The 15,242-nt window shown below is 37.8% G+C and overlaps 1 protein-coding gene across 1 annotated transcript in view; it reads left to right on the top strand.

Annotated features, from left to right (window-relative positions):
- The window catches only part of MIB1 (MIB E3 ubiquitin protein ligase 1), a 149,297-nt gene that overhangs the window by 6,384 nt on the left and 127,671 nt on the right, over window positions 1-15,242 (top strand). Inside the window, exon 2 of the mRNA XM_074199524.1 lies at window positions 13,827-13,998. Within this exon, the coding sequence (XP_074055625.1) occupies window positions 13,827-13,998 (172 nt within the window). The remainder of the gene's footprint in view (window positions 1-13,826; window positions 13,999-15,242) is intronic.

Genomic DNA, 15,242 nt, shown 5'->3' with positions numbered 1-15,242 from the left:
TAGAAATAAGTTCCCACTCCTGGGATCAGTCAGACTATTGTTTGATTTTTGAAATTATTCCTTGCTTAGTACTCATTTGGGATCTTGGACTAATCCTTTTCTGCCCAGGTCAGTCCTCTCTGCTCTGGGCCTGTGATTGGAAACTGTTTAGGCTGGGGTGACAAAGCTGTCCAATGGCACCTGTTCCTGCCCCCCTTTTAGTTTGTTTAGCGGTCCTCTGGAACTACTTTCTGCACCACTGCTTCCTGCCCTGCTATCTAGGCTTAGCTTTCTTTTGCTTCCTGGTCTGTCATTTCTGTGGTTTTTGGTTTAGGAAAAAAATAGGAAAAAGCATCCTACCATGGCTTATGGTTGTACTCTGTCCCTAGTATGTGCAGATCTCTCTGTTTCCCTAAGGCTCCCTTGGGCTGGAAAAATGACTCACTGTGACTTTTTCTTGGCTTTCCTTATCGAAGTGCAGTCACGTGTCTGTTCTAAATCTTTGTGGAGGAGGTTTGATGGGCCAGCTAGTCTCTATTCCTGCTACTCCACCATCTTGACTCCTCAGGTCATTTTAATTTTCAGGAGATGGTATTTAATGCACACTAGGCACAAATTAGTGGTATAAGTGTGATGCAGGGTGAATTGATGAAGGGTATGTAAGAGGACACTCCTGGGGAGAGGGGCTTGCAAAAACTTCCGGGGTTTGTTTATTGTTGAAGAAATCACAAGGCTCTCTGACCCAGGAGTGTAAGAAGGGAAGGGTCAGACGTTGAGGAGGTAGGGAAGGGTTATTAACCAGAGAGGGACATAAGGAGTGGCTTAACTCATGACATAAAGTAATGTCATGGAGAGATTATTTTTTTTTTTGTTTGGGCAGCTAAGTGGCACAGTGATTAGAACATTGGTCTTGGAATCAGGACAGGGGTTCAAATTTGTCTTCAGACACTGGACACTTAACTAGCTGTGTGGCCCTAGGCAAGTCACTTAACCCTGATTGCCTCACATCCAGGACCATCTCCAGCAGTCCTGATTGATATCTGGCCACTGGACCCAGATGACTTTGGAGGAGAAAGTGAGACTGGTGATTCAGTACAAGCATCCCCTCACTCTAATCAAAATCAATTGCTTGTCATGACATCAACTCCCTGATGTCATAATATTTGGGAATGAAGGACAGACATCATCTTTCAGTTCAGAGTTGTATTTTAACCTTAAGAAATTTATAGCACCTTAAGAGACATCATTTTGATGATAGCCTCGTGGATTTTAGATGATCCTTTTCCTGGTGAGATAATGTGGAGACACAATTTTAGATAGGATTACATACCAGATACTACAGTCATACTAAAGAATGGAGAGGGTTTAACAGTTTCAGTTTTTTTTTTTTTTTTTGCAAGGCAAATGGGGTTAAGTGGCTTGCCCCAAGGCTCCACACAGCTAGGTAATTATTAAGTGTCTGAGACCGGATCTGAACCCAGGTACTCCTGACTCCAGGGCTGGTGCTTTAATCCATTGTGCCACCTAGCTGCCCCGGTTTAACAGTTTTAAAGATTAACTATTTTAACAGAGTGCCTTTTTGAAATAGTTTATTAATTGAAGATGGAACTTTGTTAGCCATTAGGAGTTTTATCTGTAAATACAAGGTCAATTAAAAAAAAGATAATGTAATATAATAAGACATAAAAAGAAAAGCATTATAACATTTGTATGAATTATAATTTTTGTCTCTTATTACAGAAAGGGAAAAAATTACAATATTTTTTCTCTGCCTAAATGAACATTATTTGAAACAAACCTTTCCCTTGGAGAACCTTCACTGGGGCTGTTGATAGTGAAAATATTGAAAACAAAAATCTGAGTTGGGTATAATTGATTTTTCAGAACAAGATAGCTTTGTTGATATTTTCTTTTTTGCTCCCTGCCCCCATGCCCCCAGATTTCTTGACTTTTAGTAATTTTGCTGTTCTTTAATGGGGCATCTAGGTGGTCAGATGTTTAGAGCACCAGACCTGTAGTCAGAAGATCTACATTCAAATTTGCTCAGACACATTAGCTATGTGACTTCTTTGGGCAAGTCATTTATCCCAGTTTGCCTCAATTTCTTCATCTGTAAAATGAAACCTCTCCAGTACCTTTGCCAAGAAAACTTAAATGGAATTACAAAGAATTGGACACAACTGAAATACTGAACAACAACAACAACAAAGCACCTTTAGCAGAGAGGCAGCTTGGGATAGTTAAAGAAGAATTACTAACATTTCATTTCTCCGGCATGTGTGTGGGTTTGCTAGGGAGCAGATGGCTGAGAGCATGAGCTTTGAAGAGGAAACTCTTTTCTTGGATTCTACCCAATTCAGCAATTTGGAAAGTAGAAGAGTATGCTGAACCTCACCTTCCCTTAGTCCTCAAGCCCCCACCATGGAAATAATGAAATATGGTGAATTTGTAGTCAGGACCTGCACTCAGATTTCAGCCTTGTTTGTAATTGTGGGTAGAATTCTGCCTCAGATACTTATTAGCTGTTTAACTCCGAACAATATCCTTTATCTCAAAATGGAACCAATAGTAGCACCTCAAAGTATTGCTGGGAGTATCAAATAGGAGTATGCATAAATCTTAAATGTTAGCTGTTCTTGTTACTTAATGAAGGCTAAATGCAGGTAAGAGAATTGTCAAAGCATTAAGTCTGGGCAGTGAGGAAGGATGAGACCCCAGAACTGTGATACCCTAGAACAGAAGCAACTCAGGAGGAGACATCTGTTTATTTCCAGAAGGACATAAGAGCAGGAAACTAGTCTTTCCTTGTGTCTAAAGGTCACTGAACCCATAAATTTTAAAGATAAAGGAATTGAAGTTTAATTGTACTTCTCTTCACAAAGGTAATAATAACTCATACTTATGTAACAATTTAATGTTTGGAAAGCTGTTGTTTCCACAACTGTGGTAGGAATGAGATGTTTAAAGTCCTTTCCATTTAGACTGATCTAGTTTTATCCCTAAAAGAAGTGAAACTGTTCTTGATATTTATTTTATTTATTTTTAAAATTTATTTATTCTCATTTTGTACAAATGTTTTTTATACATTAATAAAATATTCTTGTTTAAGAGTAAACAAAATACCCCCTCCCCCCAAAAAACATAGACTCGCTTGAGCGATAAAGAGGAGAGAAAAAAATTAAAATAAAATAATAGTAATAATTGTAGGTATAGCCAGGTGGCGCAGTGGATGGAGCCCTGGCCCTGAAACCAGGAGCGCCCTGGCCCTGAAACCAGGAGCACCCGAGCCCAAATCCGGCCCCAGACACCTATCACCCAGCTGTGTGACCCCATGCAAGCCACCCCAAACCCCGTTGCCCTGTAAAAACAAAAAAAAAAAAGAAAAAAGACCCAAAATAAAATAAAATAGTAATAATAATAATAATAGTAGGGGCAGCTGGGTGGCGGACAGAGCACTGGCCCTTGAGCCAGGACCCACCTGGGTCCAAATCTGGCCTCAGACACCCAACGATCACCCTGCTATGCGGCCCCAGGCAGGCCACCCAGCCCCATTTGCCCTGTGCCCCCCCAAATAATAATAATGATGATGATGATGATGATGATGATGATGATGATGATGATGATGATGATGATAATGATAATAATAAAAAAATGTGCTCAGTCAATGTTCCAACACCACCAACTCTGTCACGGGTGGATCCCATTCTTTATGGTAAGTCCATCACAAAAGTTACTTCCATATTTTTCCACCATTGCCATTACTGATCGCAACTCCCTCCTTTCATATTTCTCCACTACCATGTACTATATTTTCTCTCTCCTTTCACTCTGACTCTGCTGTAGGTTCACTGAGTGGTGCAGCAGACAGATCCCTGGTCCTGGGGCCAGGAGGCCCTGAGCCCCCATACCACCCCTTAGGCCCAGAATCTACCTGGCCCTATGGTCCCAGACAGGCCATCCAATCCCAGCCCCTTGCCAGAAGTAAAAAAGAAAATGTGTTATATCTGATCACTCTCCCCCCCCATGGTCCATCCTCTCTTCCATCACTCACATCACCCCCCCTCCCCCTTCTCTCCTTCTTGCTCCAGATGCCTAAACCCCATTGAGTATATATTGTTTCCTCTCCTAGCCACCTTTGATGAGAGCGAAGATTCCCTCATTCCCCCTTACCTTCCCCCCTTCCATATCATTGCAATAACTCATTGTAATAAAGAAAAATCTTATTATGTGAAATATCTTGGCCTATTCCCCCTCTCCTTTTTCTTTCTCCCATTACATTTCCCTTGTTTTCTATTGACTCCATTTTTACACCACATTTTATCTTCAAATTCAGTTTTCTCCTGTGCTTCATCTATAAAAGCTCCTTCTACCTGCTCTATTAACTGAGAAGGTTCATATGAGTATTATCAGTGTCATTTTTCTATGCAGGAATACATGCAGTTCATCATCATCATTAAGTCCCTCATATTTTCCCCTTCTCCAATCTCTATGCTTCACCTGAGTCCTGTATCTGAAGATACCAAAAGTAGATGTAATTATACAAATATACTGTTCAGCTCTGGCCATTCCAACAGGAACATTTCAAATTCCCCTGGTTCATTGAAAGTCCATCTTTTTCCCTGGAAGAGGACATTCGGCCTTGCTGAGTAGTTCATTCTTGGCTGCATTCTAAGCTCTTTTGCCTTCCGGTATATTATATTCCAAGCCCTACGAGCTTCCCATATAGTTGCTGCTAAGTCCTGTGTGATCCTGACTGCTGCTCCACGGTATTTGAATTGTGTCCTTCTGGCTGCTTGTAATATTTTCTCTTTGACTTGGGAGTTCTGGACTTGGCTATAATATATTCCTAGGGGTTGGTTTTTTGGGATCTCTTTCTCGGGGGGATCGGTGGGTTCTCTCCATTTCTATTTTGCCCTCTGCTTCTAGGATATCAGGGCAATTTTCCTGTAGTAATTCTTTGAAAATCATGTGAAGGCCCTTTCCTGATCATGACTTTCAGGTATTCCAATAATTTTTAAATTATCTTTCCTTAATCTGTTTTCCATATCAGTTGTTTTTTCAATGAGATGTTTCATGTTTTCTTCTAATTTTTCATTCTCTTGGTTTTGAAGTATTGATTCCTGATTTCTGGTAAATTCGTCAATCTCCCTCAGTTCTATGTGTGAAGGATTTGTTTTCCTCAGAGAGTTTTCTTATCTCTTTCCATCTGGCCAGTTCTGCTTTTTTTTTTTTTTAAGTTTTTGCAAGGCCATAGGGGTTAAGTGGCTTGCCCAAGGCCACACAGCTAGGTAATTATTGTCTGAGGCTGGATTTGAACTCAGGTACTCCTGACTCCAGGGCCGGGACTCTATTCACTGCGCCACCTAGCCACCCCCCAATTCTGCTTTTTAAAGCATTCTTCTCCTCAATAACTTTTTGAACTGTTTTATCCATTTGACCTAAGCTGGTTTTTAGCATGCTATTTTCTTCAGCATTTTTTTGGATTTCCTTGACTAGGCTGCTGACTTCATTTTCATGTTTTTACTGCATCTCATTTCTTTTCCTAGTTTTTCCTCTATCTCCCTTACTTGATTTTCAAAGTCATTTTTGAGCTCTGTCATATCCTGAGCCCAATTTCTGTTTTTCTTGAAGTCTTTAGATGCAACAGCTTGTGCTTCCTCATCTTCAGACTGAGTGTTTTGATCCTTCTTGGGATCACAGGCAAAGTATTTCTCAATGGTCATCCTCTTGTTTCTTTGCTTGCTCATTTATCCAGCCTGGGCCTGGTTTTGGGGTGCTTCCTGAGCTTTTGGGACACTCCCACAAGGGTCTCAGTGTGTGAGGCTCTGTCCTCCCTCCTGGTCTGTGAATGACCATAAGCATCCCCCTCTGCCATGGGACTGAGGTGGGGGGGCGCCTAGACTGTGATCAGGATCTGAATGTGGTCAGAGCCCCAGAGTCCTGTTCCAGGGGCAGAGGACAGAGCTCTGCAGTCTCTCTTCACTCCCCTCACTAGGTTCAATGGACTCATGCCCTGGGGGCTTCTGCTTATGGGCTTGTCTGCTTCTGTTCCTGGATCTGGGCTGTCGTGGCCACTCTGCTTGCTGTGTGCCCTGAGGGCTGGGTTTCATGTGCTTGCTCTGGCAGAGGTTCCTCCCCCCCCTTCCCCCAAGTTGTGCCCAGTGTTCCCCGGGGCATAGGTCAGGAAACTCCCCCACTCCCAGCGCCCTGGGGCGCTGCCTCTGGGAGGCTGAAGTTCTTTCACTCTGGTGTGCCATCCCTCTGGCGGGCCGGCCCTCCGACCCCAGGGAGCAGAGCCTTTTCTGCTCTTTTCCAGGTTACCTTGAGTAGGAGAACTGCCTCTCTGGGTCCCTCTGTGGGTTCTGTCTCTTGAAAATTTAAAGTCCTTAGTTTCAAAGATTCTGAGTGCCTAAGACAAGATCCGTTCTTGTCGCCATCTTGGCTCCACTCCTGTTGTTGATATTTATTTTTTTTCTGTCTATCAGTCCATATTTTTTGGATTTTTTTAAACCAGAAGTAGACTTAGTTATACAAATATACTCAATAAGTTGTTTATAATAACCAAGTTGGATTTATACCAAAATGTGCTTTTCTATAAAAGAAATTTTCTGCAGTTAGTCAGCAAGCTAGCTAATTTGCTTCCTTTTTGTCTGTGCTAAATGTTGAGTACTGAGGATATAAATACTCAAAAGAAAGTTCTTGCCCTCAGAGAGCTTATTTTACAAATAAAATATTTTCCCTAATTATTTGTTAAAGCAATTTTTATTATTCTTTTTTATTTAATTTTATTTTAACTTTTGAATTCCAACTTTTGAATCCCTTTTTTTTTCTTTCCTCCCTTACCTCCTCTCTGAGATGGTAAGCAAGCTGATATAGTTTAGTGCAGTAATGTATGTCATTTCCATTTTTTGTCATTTTGTACAAGAAGATTCAAAGAAGAAATAAAGAGGGAGAGAAGGAGAGAGAGAGAGAGAGAGAGAGAGAGAGGAGAGGTTAATATTTTTCATCATGTTCCCTTTGGGATTGTCTTGTCTCGTGTTCCTGAGAAAATAGCTAAAGTCATTCACAGCTGTCATAGTACAATATTGGTGTTACTAACATTCTTGTGCTTCTGCTTGCTTCAGTTTGAATCAGTTCATGAAAGTCTTTGCAGGTTTTTTGAAATCATGTCATTTGTCATTTCTAATAGCACAATAATATTTCATCACAATCATATACCACAACTTGTTTAGCCATTCCTCAATTGATAAGCCTTGATTAACTAAGAACATTTTTTTCTTTTAAATAGAATTTTTCCAGTTGCATGTAAAGACACTTTTTTAGCATTCATTTATTTTAGAAAAGTTTTATTTATTTTGAATTTTACTAGTTTTTCCCCTGATCTTGCTTCCCTCCCCCCCACCCCCTACAGAAGGCAGTCTGTTAGTCTTTACATTGTTTCCATGGTATACATTGATCTAAGTTGAATGTGATGAGAGAGAAACTATATCCTCAAGGAAGAAAAAATAAAGTATAAGAGATAGCAAAATTACGTAATAAGATAACAGGTTTTTTTAAAAAAAATTAAAGGTAATAGTCCTTGGTCTTTGTTGAAACTCCACAATTCTTTCTCTGGATACAGATGGTATTCTCCATCACAGATACCCCAAAATTGTTCCCGATTATTATTGCACTGATGGAATGAGGAATCCATTGAGGTTGATCATCACCCCCATGTTGCTGTTAAGGGTGTACAGTGTTCTTCTGGTTCTGCTCATCTTGCTCACCATCAGTTCATGCAAATCATTCCAGGCTTCCCTGAATTCCTATCCCTCCTGGTTTCTAATAGAACAATAGAGTTCCATCACATTCATATAACACAGTTTATTAAGGCATCCCCCAACTGATGGATATTCACTCAATTTCCAATTCTTTGTCACCAGAAACAGGAGTGCTACAAATATTTTTGAACAAGTGATGTTTTTACCAATTTATTAGTATTTTAGAAGTCTGAAGTATTAACATTATCTCAAAAACAGTTTATTTTATCTGTACTTCTTTCCCTGAAATGTTTTTTTTTTTAGGTTTTTTTTTTTTGCAAGGCAAATGGGGTTAAGTGGCTTGCCCAAGGCCACACAGCTAGGTAATTATTAAGTGTCTGAGACCGGATTTGAACCCAGGTACTCCTAGGCTGGTGCTTTATCCGCTTCACCACCTAGCTGCCCCTTGAAATGTTCTTTAAAGAAAACCCAAGAAACAAAACATAACACTTCACATCTCCTTTTCCTATGGAGAAATTGATTTTTGACACAATTTACAAATATAAATATGCAGTTTTGAAAGGACCATGATAGCATGAAATTCCTCAAACACATAGCTAGTAATTGTATTTGATCTGAGTTAAGAAAAAGTCTTGATGTTTACCATACTTTTTGTGTCAAGAGTAATGAATGTGGAATGCATTAACCAAATGGAATGTATTAACAAAGGCTTTGCCCTCATTTAAAAATTTTAATTAACTTTGAAAACATCTTAAAAACAGTTATACACAGAGTCAAACAAAATTAGTTAAGAAAAGATTACTTAAATAAGCCCTTTTAATGATTGTCTTTTACCTAGGATCAGTTGTCATATTTAAATTAATAACTTTAGAGATGGTGATCCATGGAGATCACTGGAAGGTTGGGTTGGGAAGCAATATTATACAATTCTCTTGCTCATGGAGGCAGAAACCCAAAGCTTTCTTAACCATTCATTGTCTGAGATCTGTTTATTTACTTTTAAGTTTTTTCTTTCTAAAATTGCCATTTCCATCAATTTGGACCATTTAAAATTATCTCTATGAACTTATTGCATATTATCTCAGTAGTGTGTATTATTAATCTATTGTAAAATTTTCACTTCAAAGCATGATTATTTAAATTATTGTTTAATTTAGGATACTATTAACAAAACAGGACAGATGGTGATTTGAGTAGTAATAGAATGAGTCAAAAGCTGTTGTCAAAGGTGGTTCATTTATCAATGAAAAATGGGTGGCAGATGTGGTCATAAAACTGAACAAAAAGAAAGAGCACAGAGATCCTCCAGGGATCACAGTATTTTTATAGGAAACTTTGGAAATAAGAAGAGCTTATGTACGTGGTCAAAGGGAAGGGGTGCAGTCAACTAATATGAAATGTGAGATTTGTAAGAAGTAATTCATGCAAGGTCACAGAGTATCAGAGTGAGACTGAATGACTAATTGGGAATGAAAATGATGGATGTGAGAAGAGGTAGAGGGGATAATGGGAAAATATTTAAGTTATCCTTTCCCTAATAACTGTTTTCTGTGTTTTATGATACCATGAAAAATAGAATTTTCTTTTAGAGCAAATTAACTGTATTCTTGTTTTATAATCTGGTGTGGATTCTTACTGGCTGTTCAGTCTTTCAAATCATCAGCTTTAGTCAGTTTCATAGCTGTTGAGTAACTGTTGGCATTTGAGCTGTGGGAACTAAATTGGGTTTGGATGAGGTTTGGTGTGTGTGTATGTGTATGTAACACACACACACACATATATTTCCCCTGCAGCATATTTCAAAATCATGTATTATGGAAGATTTTACCAGTTGTCTTTGTGGGTTTTTTTTTGGTAATAGCTGTTTTTAGAATTTTATCATTCTTTTCATTTGAACTAGAAGAGTAAACAATGTGGAGACTAAAATAGCGAAATAGGGAATTGTGGAAAACACTTTTGAATGAAAGTTTTTGATTTTTGAGTTTTACTTTCTTGTGCTTTTCACCAGACAGCTGGTAATTCTAGGAGCATGCACAGTAAATTTAGGATTTGATGCTTTATAATGGTATAACTGCTTAACTTAAGTTAACTTAACAACTGCTTAAATTAAGTCACTTAACTTTTGAGTTTCATGCTCAGTACAGTTAGAGACTTGAGTGTCTCCAGAAACAAACCCTATTTCAGATAGAGTCTCTATTAAAACACTTTGTCTTTTTCTTGTGCTAGTCTGGTATACCTATCTAAAGTAGCATGACCAAGTTGTTTCATCAGGAAAAGCATCATATAAATTCCTTAAAGCTAAAAATACTTGGTGCTAGCAAAGATTCTGAAACTAGCACTTCTGAATTAGGGTATCAGAAATTTCTTAAGTGTAAAATACAACTCTGAACTAAAAGATCTTTGCAGATTTGCCACAGACACTACCTTATGTCATTAGTTAAGCTTCACCTTAGTCCCTCCCTGATACTGCCCTAATGTCCTTTCCAATTCTGCCCTAACTCCACTTGACCCCTTCCCCAAGAGTTCTTTCCCTCTGCCAGGCTGCTATTCTCAGCCTAACTGCTAGCCTCTGGCAGTTGTCCCTACTTTCTTTTCTTTCCTTCTTTCTTAATTTCACTCTCTCTCTTAAGCTCATTTTCTTTATCTTTCTGCCTCTTTAAAAGAATTCTGTGAATTGTAATTTTTTTTGCAGTAATCTGTGAATTAAAGCTTATGACTTTTTCTTATATTCTTGGAGAGCCTTGTGATTTCTTCACCAATAAAAGAACTCCATGGTCTCTGAAGTCCCCTTCCCCAGTGGTACCCACCTAGATATTTGTCTATACTACCACCACGTCTAGAGCCAAATTTAGTGCTCTTTCTGTTATAAGAGGCAAGATGAATGTCACAGAACAGATTGCAGGGCAGTATGATACTTGAATAGATGACGCAGAAGGAGTTAGTGATAACTCTTTGGGGTGACTACACAGGAAAGAGCTGTTTTGAGAAAAGGGTTTTTATTGCCTTAAAAGAGCTGTACAAATGTTTGTACTTTTAATATTTATTTTATATTTCCATATTCATAGTAGAACAAAAAACAGGATTCTGTATGAACCTGTTATGGATATTCTGCTTTTCTTTTTTTAACTATAATAAATTAATTTATGACATTCAAATCTCTACTCATCAATTTTTCCTTTTTTGTGAACTGAAAAAAAGACCTAAATAACTTCTTTCCTCTCTTTTCCCTTTTCTCTTTTCTTTTTTCCTGTCCATCCTAGCTGTCATCCCCCCTCAAAAAAAAATAACAGTCTTTGAAACACTTGTGGAATCTAATAAAACAATGCCTACTTAGACTGTGTTAAAAATAAACCATAAATCTTACTCTTATTCTTGTTCATCAAAATAAGTATTGTGTTTCCTTTAATTGGTCCTGTAGAATTGCGGTTAATCATTTCATTGATCAGAGTTCTCATATCTTTCAAAATTTTTTTTATGATATCCATTATTCTCTGGTTCTTCTCACTGTATCTGTTCATCAGCTCTCTCTCTCTCTCTCTCTCTCTCTCTCTCTCTCTCTTTTCAGGTTTTTGCAAGGCAGATGGGGTTAAGTCGCTTGCCCAAGGCCACACAGCTAGATAATTCTTAATGTCTCAGGCCAGATTTGAACTTCAGGTACTCCTAACATTAGAGCCAGTGCTCTATCCACTGCATCACCTAGCCATCCCTGTTCATCAGTTCTCATGGATCTTCTGTGATCTCTTTTGGGATATAGGCCTCCATAGTAGCATTGGATTCAAGGATATTATGCACAGTTTAGTGATTGGGTGGGTGGGTAGGTAGAGGCAAGTTGAAATTGTTTTTTACTTTTAGAATGACTAAATCGATTCACAGTCTACCAATAATACATTACATCTATTTTCCTAAGCCTCTCCACCATTTCCTTCCCTCCACCGTTTCCTTTTTTCTCAACTTTACCATTCTGACTTAAATTACTGGTGATTTGAAGATTTTTTAAAATAGTTATTGATTGCTTGGATTTCTTCCTTATAAAACTGTGCTGCTATCCTTTGACCATTTTTCTATTGAGTTCTTATCAGAGAAATTTGCTGCTAAGATTTTTTTTCCCCACTTAACAGTTTTGCTTCTAATTTTGATTGTATTATATGTTGTTTTTTGTGAGAAAACTTTTTTAATTTTATGGAATAAAAATTTTCTATTTTTATCTTATGTAATCTTTTCTGTCTCTTGTTTTGTAATTAATTTTTCCCTTATACTTGCTTCTCAGATTTGTTTGTAATGTTACTTATGTGTGGGATGATGACCACAGGAATGAAGAGTTCAGACTCTGAGCCGGAGAGCTTTGAAAAGGTTTTTTTATTCCTTCATGAGAAAGGGACATAGCCCTTGTTGCTCAAGTAGCATCAGTCAGGGAGTATCAAAAACAGAAGTTTGCAGGCTTCTTTTTAATCCTTTTCCCAATTCTATCTCTAAATTCTGTCTTATCCCCCCCATTGGCTGGTAAGATAAGTTCGCAATCTTTTTATTAATCCTAACCAATCTGGTGCAAACAATTTTAGTACTCATCCTAATTATTCATGACTAATCTCTATCCTTTCAGAAAGTTATAGCTTCTAATCTCTTATTACCATAATTATTCATAGTTAATCTGTACCCTATTAAAAGTGGTATTTTAGGGGTGGTGGCTAGGTGGCACAGTGAATAGAGCACCTACCTTGGAGTCAGGAGTACCTGGGTTCAAATCCGACCTCAGACACTTAATAGTTAGCCGTGTGGCCTTGGGCTAGCCACTTAACCCCGCCATTGCCTAGAAAAATCTTTAAAAAAAGTGATGTTTTATAAAATCTCATTATGTATTTCCTTTGACCAAATTTGGGGGCATACAATCAGAAAGGAAGCTAGTCTAGGTCTCATTAAATTACTCATTTTTGAGAAATCATAGGTTAATGAGGAAATGGGACTCACCTTAATTTGCAAAGTGACAAAGATAAGGGTGTATAAGAGAGTATATTCATGAGGAAACTTCACTGAAGGTCATCTCTTGCACTCTAATGTCATGCATCCATTTGGAGTTAAATTTGGTATACCATGCAAAATAATGCTCTGACTACTTTCTACCAGACTTCTTTTTGGATTTTCATGGTATTTTTGTCAAATATTGAGTTGTCAAGATAGAAACTGGAATTTTGACTACTGTGTTCATTTACTTCTTATAGGTTGTTTGCCTATTCCACTGATTAATTTTTTTTCACTAATATCAAATTGTTTTCATCCAAGGTGACAGTCTGGTAGACTAGGCAGGGGATGAACCAGATAAAATGTCATTAAGAAGCTTATAACTAAATATAAATACAGTGCAACGTAGCTAATGGTAATTTGCAGTTTTCTAAATCTCTGTGGCTGCAGGAATCTGCTTCTATTTAAAATTTAATAAAACTAATATTTCTCCATACTCTTTAAAGTGTTTTGGAGTTGTCATATAATTTCAGTGTGTGTATCTTGACAGGTAGACTCCCAGGTATTTTATAGATTCTTTAATTATTTTGAAAGACATTTTTCTTTCTCTTATTGACTGGATTTATTTAAATTTTTTTTCTATTCTTTGGAGAAAACTGTTATGTCTGCAAGGTATACTCTGCATTTTTGTTTCTATATTGGTAAAAAGATAAAACCCTCTGTACTTCGATTTGTCTCTTATCATAGTTGGGCACCAATTGAAATTATGAGAGGTCTCAATTATTAAAATATTGAAATACTGAATTACTGAAATTGTGTTTTTTGTTAAAGTTTTTTATCTTCCTTATCCCTCTAATATCCTAATGTTACCTAATGTCAATTTTGTATGTATTAGGAAAAAAGTGATGAACAGTAACATCTTTTAATCAGTGAGTTGAAAAGGAAAATGTGGAACCTATTATCATTTTATCTTTAAGCTTTAAGAGGAATAAATAATCTTTATTTCTCTATAAAATTTGTTAAAAATTCTTTCAATATCTTTGTTTTTACTTATTTTCAATATCTTTTGTCAAGTAATCAGAATATATTATAGAAGTTTGAAAAATGTAAGTATGTCTTTTTTTAAAATAGGCATCAAGCATGATGGAACCATGTGTGATACTTGTCGCCAACAACCAATTATCGGTATCCGATGGAAGTGTGCTGAGTGTACAAATTATGATTTGTGCACAGTCTGTTATCATGGAGACAAACATCATTTAAGGCATCGTTTTTACAGAATCACCACGCCAGGAAGTGAAAGGTAGGATGTAAATCTTAATTGTACACATATAAGTTCTTTGTATATTGAAAATGAAGAGGAGAGAAAAATCACTGAATCTCAGAATTAAAGGGAACCTCAGAAGTCATCTATGTCCAAGTGATTCCTGAAATGAGATTCATTTTCTAACATTCTCAACAAATCTTTGCTGATAAGTGAGGGAGAACCTGCCTCTACCAAAATAGGGCATGCTACATTTGGACAGCTCTAATTATTAGAAAGGCAGGTAGAGGGGCAGCTAGGTGGTTCAATGGACCTGGAGTCAGGAGTACCTGAGTTCAAATGTGACCCCAGATGCTTAATAATTACCTAGCTGTGTGGCTTTGGGCAAGCCACTTAACCTCATTTGCCTTGCAAAAACCTAAAAACAAAGAAAAAGAAAAAGAAAACCCCAAATGGGGTCACTAAAAGTTGGACATGACTGAAAAACAGTCCAACAAAACAGTATTAGGACTTTTTTCATTCTCTGTAGTCTCAAATACTTTTTTATTCAAGCCTCAAATTTTGTGTTAATTTTTGGCTGCTCTGTCACATTGTTTATTTGTAATAAATTTGCTGATCCTTATATCACCTAGATCTTTTGTTTGTCTTTCTGCCCAGGGCAGCCCCATCATAAACTTGCAGATTTCAATTTTTCACCCAAATATCTGACAGCATTTTCTATGCTTTCTATTTCTTTTTGTTAGATTTGGTCTCATATTACCTAGGGAGATCTTTATCATAGATCAGAATAGAATAGAATAGATCAGAAAATAATAAACTCTCCAGATTTCTTGCACAAACAAGGACTACATCTTAAAGTGAATGTAGAGTGGCAGAAATAAACTAAAGTCAGGGTAAAGTTCTAAGACAACTTGGGAGGACCCCAGGAAAGACTGATTTCCAAGGTGGAGGTTTGGCCTTAATGAAGTTTAAATACCTCCAGGCTGACTCTGCTGCATCAACTAGCAGTATACCTGGGTCTGTCTGTGTCTGGAATGAGCATGGGCCTAAAGTATTGGGGGGTTTAATGACTGAGTAGGGGAAGATTGAAAGACCCTTCAAATACCAGACACAGATGTGCTACCACACACTGTCTTGGGCTGCAGGTGATAAGGAACTAGCACACACCCAGAGAGGGCAGTAGCAGAGGGACAGGGACCCTGCTGACTGGGTATGTGGAGGAGAGTGGAGTCCTTGCTTTCAGTTACACTGCAGAGGGGAAGAGATAGAGGAAAAATTAGGGA

The sequence above is a fragment of the Macrotis lagotis genome, chromosome X (assembly GCF_037893015.1).
Source record: "Macrotis lagotis isolate mMagLag1 chromosome X, bilby.v1.9.chrom.fasta, whole genome shotgun sequence".
NCBI lineage: Eukaryota > Metazoa > Chordata > Mammalia > Peramelemorphia > Peramelidae > Macrotis > Macrotis lagotis.
Note: the sequence above shows the minus strand (reverse complement) of the source record. Positions and strands in the feature narration are given on the sequence as shown.